The sequence below is a fragment of the Stomoxys calcitrans genome, chromosome 5 (assembly GCF_963082655.1).
Source record: "Stomoxys calcitrans chromosome 5, idStoCalc2.1, whole genome shotgun sequence".
Classification (NCBI taxonomy): domain Eukaryota; kingdom Metazoa; phylum Arthropoda; class Insecta; order Diptera; family Muscidae; genus Stomoxys; species Stomoxys calcitrans.
The window spans coordinates 148,053,596-148,061,973 of record NC_081556.1 but is presented as its reverse complement, the minus strand read 5'-3'; the positions used below and the strand labels follow the sequence as shown (position 1 = coordinate 148,061,973).

Below are 8,378 nucleotides of genomic sequence, written 5' to 3'. Positions count from 1 at the left end.
CTTGTCGTCCTTGCCATTACATATGGGATTTTTCTATCCAGAATTGTTGGCATCATCATCATCATCATAATAATTTGCAAGTTTGTGCCATCTCGCACTCCTCCCCCATTCGATGTTGAATTTTGTGTTATATAATCTTATTTTGTCACTCAACGTGCGACCCCCCTTGGGTTTAATTTTTAATGACAACAAATGCTTCAATACTTGAGTGTATTAAATATTTAAAAAAATTCAAATTTTATTTTGTAATATTTGCCCGAAAAACATTATAATTCAAGTGAAAACAGACAGAGAGAGAGAGAGAGAGAGGGAGAGGGGGAAAGAGGGGGGGAAAAATACAATAAATTACAAATTAAATTTAAAAAGATTTAAACACAATAACGTTGACGCCATAATCGTTAAGCAGTTCAAGAACATTGCAAAAGGGGTTTTCAGTTTTTCATAAGAAATTTGAAACTGTTTTAAGATTTTTTTCTTGACTTTATGCAAAAAACAAACAACAAAAAAAAGGAAAAAGTTTGGTTTTTTTACAAATCTTTATAATTACTTTGTGAGATGGCATTTCTTGGTTTTGTTGTTATTCTACAAATTTACTGTCTTTTAAGTTGCTCACCAAAAAGTAAGAAAAAAAAAAAACGTCAAGAAACGAAGAGTTGATGAAAAAATGTTCCCAAGTAGAAAATGAAGGGGAAAAAAATGCCATACCCTTTCAACTAAAGGATAAACAACAGGAAGAAATACAACAACAAATTATCACAAGTTAAAAAAAAATAATCCAGAAACCCCGGTATTGTTGCAATGTTCTGTTGCTGTTGCTCTTCTGTTACTTTTTTTCGTGTTGGTCTATACCCAGGCCAAAGGGTTTTGGGGGGTAAGGTGGGGTGGGGTGCTGGGTGTAATGGAAGTAGATAGAATGAAAGAAGTTCATTTGATATTCAAAAAGTTTTAATAAAACTAAAGAATGAAGTCAACATTCTTAATAGTTTTAACGCCATGTTGTCTTTTGCAGCATGGCATCCGTGTCCGTCCGCCTGTTCGCACTGCGTTAGTTCTCTCTTCGTTTGTCTATCCATTCATTTATACATTTGCGTATGCGTAACTACAAGGATTGAGGGGTTGAGCATGGGCTATAGTGCAACTTTAGTCGCGGCGATTGCAGTGAGTTGCCTGACTGCCTGGTTGGTTGGTTGCTAAGTTGGCTTGGTAGCTGTTTTATGGTGATCACGTTGCCAAGCCACCAAGCCTTTGTGCAAATAGAATTAGTTGTAACAAGGATTTTCAGTATTCGCCATAGCTGTTGGTATGGTTGTTGTTGTTGTTGTTGTTGTTATTATTGTAGGACCCAAAGCCATTGCTTTGATAAGAACAGCCAGCAGCATGGCAATGATGGAGTGGGTGGATGTTGGTTGCTTGGCGGCTGCTATTCTCAATGCACATTCATCGTTATTGCATTTCCCCGATTTGAAACTCCCATCTAAATGTATGTCCTGCTTGGTATCCTTGCCCTACTGCTACTGCTACTGCTGCTCTTCCTCCTCATCCACATCCACATCCTTCTCCTCCTGCACATCCTTCTCCTTTGGCAATGACATCTCATCTAAAACAAACGATAGGTTTGCGGAAAAGTTGACACAGTCAAACGCTGCACCACCGTCTGTAAGTGGTCATATTTTAGGGCTCCCGCAATTAAATAGAGTTCTTCAAAGTTTTCACGATTACGCTTCTCATCGCAAAGTTTCTGCAAGTACTTATACATGCGACCATACTGCTCATGGACATGGGCATGCCACAGAGAAAATTGTATTACCTGTGAATGTAAAGAGCAGAATGAAAAGAATCATCAAAAGAAAGTAAGCAAAAGTGCAAAGAAAAAAAAAACATTATTCTTAGAAATGGAAAATCACAACCAGCAAGACGTGAGATGGTGAGCAGGACAATTCCAATAAAAACAAAGTTTCACCTCAGCACAAGAGTTTGTCAAGCTACACATAAAATGATGAAACCATGAGGCCATGGGGGTGGGGGGTTTTTTAAGAAAGGTTATAGCCTTAGGGTAAATGAAAACCCGGCGGATAAAATCGGTTAAACAAAAAAACTTTGTAGTTCATAAGGGAAGATATTGTAAATTCGCCAGTAACTATTTTTTCATTTAAAAAATTAAAAAAAAAACTAATTTTGCCAAATTTTATTTTAAGACAAAATTTTTGATTTTTTTTTTAGAAAGTTTTTAAAAATTGTATTTTTATACAAAATATTGTTGTTGTTGTTGTAACCACAATCTCATGTGGAGTTGGCGATCCTCGTCAAGTTCCTGCAGGTGAGCAAGTGCGTTCCGGTCCAAAGGACCGATCGCCACGGGATCAGGTTGGCCACTCTAGTGGCTTATGAAGTCAAGATCCCAGATCAATTTATATGGCAGCAAGCACAGTAGTTAGAAGTCATAACAAAACACGTCATGTAAAATTTCAGCCAAATCGGATAAGAATTGCGCCCTCTAGTGGCTTAAGAAGGCAACTAAATCAGGTTATGAACCGATGTGAACCATACCCAACACAGTAGTTAGAAGTCATAACAAAACCCGTCATGCAATTGTCAGCCAAATCGGATAGGCATCGCGCCCTCTAGAGGCTCAAGAAGTCAAGACTCCAGATCTGTTTATATGGCAGCTATATCAGATTATGAACCGCTTTTAACAATGCTTAGCACAGTTGTTGGAAGACATAACGAAACCCGTCATGCTAAATTTCAGCCAAATGGGATAAGAAATGCGCCCTCTAGTGGTTCAAGAAGGCAACTATATCAGGTTATGAACCGATGTGATACTTAGCACAACTGTTGAAAGTCATAAAGAAACAACTCATGCAAAATTTCAACCAATTCGGATAGGAATTGCGCCTTCTAGAGGCTCAAGAAGTCAAGATTCAACATCGGTTTATATGGCAGCTAAATGAGGTTATGGACTGATGTGAACCATACTTAGCACAGTTGTTGGAAGTCATAACAAAACACGTCATGCAAAATTTCACCCAAATCGGATAGCCTTCTCTAGAGGCTCAAGAAATCTAGACCCCAGATCGGTTTATATGACTGCTATATCAGATTATAGACCGATGTAAACCATACTTAGCACACTTGCTGAACGTCAATTCAAAAGAATTCGTGCAAAATTTCAGCTAAATCGGATAGCCCTCATGCCAAATATCTGCCAAATCGAATAAGAATTGCGCCTTCTATTGGCTTTATATTGGTTTATAGGGCAGATATATCAAAACATGGATCGATATCCCAACCGACCTACAGTAATAAGAAGTATTTGTGTAAAATTTGAAGCAGTTAGCTTTACTCCTTCGAAAGTTAATGTGCTTTCAACAGACAGACGGACGGACGGAATTTTATTTCTATAGAAAATTTTCGCAAAATTTTATTTCTATAGAAAATTTTCGGAAAATTTTATTTCTATAGAAAATTTTCGAAAAATTTTATTTCTATAGAAAATTTTCGCAAAATTTTATTTCTTTAGAAAATTTTCGGAAAATTTTATTTCTATAGAAAATTTTCTGAAAATTTTATTTCTATAGAAAATTTTCGGAAAATTTTATTTCTATAGAAAATTTTCGGAAAATTTTATTTCTATAGAAAATTTTCGGAAAATTTTATTTCTATAGAAAATTTTCGGAAAATTTTATTTCTATAGAAAATTTTCGCAAAATTTTATTTCTATAGAAAATTTTCGCAAAATTTTATTTCTATAGAAAATTTTCGGAAAATTTTATTTCTATAGAAAATTTTCGCAAAATTTTATTTCTATAGAAAATTTTCGGAAAATTTTATTTCTATAGAAAATTTTCAGAAAATTTTATTTCTATAGAAAATTTTCAGAAAATTTTATTTCTATAGAAAATTTTCGGAAAATTTTATTTCTATAGAAAATTTTCGGAAAATTTTATTTCTATAGAAAATTTTCGGAAAATTTTATTTCTATAGAAAATTTTCGGAAAATTTTATTTCTATAGAAAATTTTCGGAAAATTTTATTTCTATAGAAAATTTTCGGAAAATTTTATTTCTATAGAAAATTTTCGGAAAATTTTATTTCTATAGAAAATTTTCGGAAAATTTTATTTCTATAGAAAATTTTCGGAAAATTTTATTTCTATAGAAAATTTTCGGAAAATTTTATTTCTATAGAAAATTTTTGGAAAATTTTATATCTATAGAAAATTTTCGGAAATTTTATATCTATAGAAAATTTTCGGAAATTTTATATCTATAGAAAATTTTTGCAAAATTTTGCGCCCTCCAGAGGCTCAAGAAGTCAAGATTCAAGATCGGTTTATATGGCAGCTATATCAGGTTATTAACCAATTTGAACCTAATTTAGTACAGTTGTTGGAAGTCATAGCGAAACGCGTCGTGCAAAATGTCATTCTAATCGGATAAGAATTGCGCCCTCTAGAGGGCAATTCGAACGGCGACGTACGGATAATTGATGGTCATCATTAACACTGGCCGATACAGCTGCGATATTTTCTTCAATTCGCACTCTAAGGAAGTGCGTTGGTGGTTTAATGTTCAACAATGTATATTTGGTGCGAAATTTAGTCACAATAGCCCGAAAAGCCGCTTCAGTTGGTCGAAGAAGCGCCAAAAAATCACCTTATATATCCCTTTTGCGAAATTTCCGATTTCGAAAGCCCTAGAAAACCGAATTAAAAAAATCTGTACAACTTTATCCATCAGTTGAGCTTCTTGATAAGATTCATTGATAGAAACCCATAACAGACCAGCAATGAAGGCTCCATTCATTTGGAATAGAAACGCAGGCAGTCAGTTTATGGCCAACGGCAATAGGAGGACAAAACTCCAGATAATAGAGTTTAATACCATCATCAAATAAACACATTAAAAACTTTCATCTGTGCACTTTTAAATGCACTTTAAAGTTTTTTAAATCCCTTCCGCTCATTCTCCACCTCCCCATATCTATCGCTATCTCGCTTTCACTCGATTTGTGTAATTCTTATACGGAACTGTACAAATATTTGTGTATCAGTATTTGTCGACATTGCACATTCCGGCACACACAGCGTACAAAGGCGAGGAATCCTTTTTAAGTGTAAAGGTATGTCGGCTGTCGTTTGGTTTGTCCTCATCTCGGTGTTTCCTATGACTTCGCGTAATAATTTTCAGGTGTTTGTGTCATTGTGTTCACAGCCGCTTGGTGAATTATGTTGCAAGGATAAAAGCACCATTTACTCTATTATGCTTAACAACACTTCAATGCACATATATACAAACATTTACACTGGTGATTAAGAATTTACATTACAAAGAAAGGGTTAGTCAAGTACCAGAATTCTTTACATGATGTAAAAGAAATAAAATTTACAAAAAATTTCCAATAGAAATAAAATTTTGACAAAATTTTCTATAGAAATAAAATTTTGACATAATTTTCCTAAAGAAATAAAATTTTGACAAAATTTTCTATAGAAATAAAATTTTGACAAAATTTTCTATAGAAATAAAATTTTGACAAAATTTTCTATAGAAATAAAATTTTGACAAAATTTTCTATAGAAATAAAATTTTGACAAAATTTTCTATAGAAATAAAATTTTGACAAAATTTTCTATAGAAATAAAATTTTGACACAATTTTCTATAGAAATAAAATTTTGACACAATTTTCTATAGAAATAAAATTTTGAGAAAATTTTCTATAGAAATAAAATTTTGACAAAATTTTCTATAGAAAATTTTATAACTCAAGCGTAAGAACTAAACCCTGGTAAATGAGGAACACAATTTGTCAAAATATTATTTTCATAGAAAATTTTATTAAAATTTTATTTTCATAGAGATTTTATTAAAATTTTTATTTTCATAGAAAATTTTGTTAATTTTATTTTCATAGAAAAATTTCCTAAAATTAAATTTTTATAGAAGTTTTGCAAAAATTTCAATCCTAAAATAAAATTTTAACAAAATTTTCTTTAAAAAATCAATTTTTACAAATTTTTCTATGAAAATAAAATTTACGCATGAGTTTTTATAAAATTATTGTAACTCATACGCCATGATAGTCAAATAAATGTCAATACTTATACGCCCCTATGCCCAAAATTAATAAAATGCATTTTTATACCCACCACCGAAGGATGGGGGTATATTTATTTTGCCATTCCGTTTGCAACACATGGAAATACCCATTTCCGACCCTATAAAGTATATATATTCTTGATCAGCGTAAAAATCTAAGACGATCTAGACATGATAGAAGATGGCTATATCGGACTATATCTTCATATAGCCCCCATACAGACCGATCCGCCGATTTAGGGTCTTAGGCCCATAAAAGCCACATTTAATTATCCGATTTTGCTGAAATTTGAATGTCAGGACCATCAAAAGCATATATACTAGGGTCGCAGATCAATACTACGAGGTGTTACAGACGAAATGGCTAAATGGTGGTGGGTATCAAAAGACAATCTGAAGATATTTTGTCATTTACTTAACTTTTGTGTTACCTGTCTAATCTATTTCAATTGATTTTCTTTTGTGATTTCACTTTTGATCGCCAGTGTATTAATTGTATATACATGATTATTATTGAATAAGAGCTGAGTTCATCCTGCAGCACTTTAGCCATTTAGCCTTTACGACTTTAGTACATCAATTCGTGTATATACTCGTACATACATACACGTCTCTTTGGTACATAGCCATTAAGGTGCACACACACACACACACACACATACAAACACAATGCTTATGTAGCGACAAATTTATCCATTACCTATTTATATAGAGACACATACATACCTTGGAATCACTGGCATCCACAAATTTAATAATTTCAGTGTATATATTATCGATATCTTCCAAACGATCTTTAACATTGTTATCCAGAACACATAATTTTGCCACAGCGATGCCCTTTTTGCCCAAAGCTTCCAAGAGATTTTTCTTTTGGTTATCCATTTGACTGCAGATTGGCGTGATGGGGGGCGAGTAAGGTGAGTTGCCACAGCACATGGGCCCACATTCCATTCGTGTCCACAATGGCCAAAGGTCCAACAAACATGAAATAAAAGAGTGAGCAAAAAAAGAAAGAAAGCAAAGAGGTGAAAGGTGCTGCACATGGAGGGGGAAAAGTTAGAGTTGGCCAACAAAACTCATCAACCACAAATACAAATGGAAAATTCAAATAAAGAACACACACATACACACACTCAAACCGAAAAAAAAGAGAGTACGCTTACGCGCGCGGTTAGAGTCAATTTAGTAGTTCATTATTTTCGAATCGTAAGCTTTTTATTATGGTGCATAAAATTGTGCTGCCAAGCGGGAGAGGCAACCTTTGGAGAGTTATGGTGATGGCGGTGGTCCACGTTTGGCTATAAAGAATTCCAAAGCTATGCCATCGACTACTGCACCAAACATTTAAGATTTTTGTTGCTGTTGTTGGTCTTGTTGGCTTTTAATTGGCCAAACGGTTGTCGGTTTTCTTTTTTTTTTTTTTGTTGGTGTGTGCTATAAACGGTTTGTGTTGATCCTGCAGGGAAATTAGTCGCCATAAGTAGCTGGGCGTGGGGAATATTTGGGGGTGTTTTGGTACAGGCTAATTGGTACGCCACTATTATTATCCGGAATTTTGGCCCCGCGAGTTTTTGCCTCAAATTTATTCTGGAGTGTTTAAGTTTGCTATGTGCTTCATTTTGCTGCTTAATTTATGCATTCGGCAGCCACAAACTTTATGTACAACATTTTGGATGAATTTTTTTTCACGTTATAGAAATTCGAAAAAAAGTAAAACATAATTGATTGCAATTATCCAGGCATTTGGGTGCTTCATCAGCATGTTTAGCATTAATTTAGAGCCATTATGGTTAGTTGAACGAAATTTATGATACTTTGGTTAACAATGCAGCAGCAGGATTGCCTGGACTGGTAGCTGCATGCCTGCATGCTGGTCTGGCTGTCACAGCAGGCAGCAATGCAGCAACTCCTGTCGGTATCCATCTTCATAGCCCACAAAACCACATTTAAAAATATTAAACGGGGGGAAATATTCATACAAATTATGGCAAATATTCAATAAATTAACAACCTTATACTCGTATTGTAGAAACTAATATAGTGAAAAATGGCAAATTTACCAAAAGATATGCCATTTAACAGCGGGGAGACTTTTCTCATACGAAAGGGTGATCTCGGCAACAGATTTAAAACGGTGTGCACAGCATTTGATAAGGGGATAACCACATTGAAAAAGATTTTCATATACTCGTCAGGTGGTGTGGGTCATTGTTGAGGACGTTAAAGTTCTTTTCGGCTCCTAGTTTGAATATTCTTAAGTGACAGTTTTTTGATA

General features: G+C 34.0%; 1 protein-coding gene across 1 annotated transcript in view; it reads right to left on the bottom strand.

Annotated features, from left to right (window-relative positions):
- Positions 1–204: 204 nt before the first annotated feature.
- LOC106085193 (tripeptidyl-peptidase 2) overlaps positions 205–8,378 on the bottom strand; it is a 237,803-nt gene continuing 229,629 nt past the window's right edge. The window contains exons 16-17 of the mRNA XM_059368489.1: positions 6,827–6,989; positions 205–1,807 (exon numbers count right to left, since the gene is read on the bottom strand). Of these exons, the coding sequence (XP_059224472.1) occupies positions 1,598–1,807; positions 6,827–6,989 (373 nt within the window). The 3' untranslated portion in view covers positions 205–1,597. The remainder of the gene's footprint in view (positions 1,808–6,826; positions 6,990–8,378) is intronic.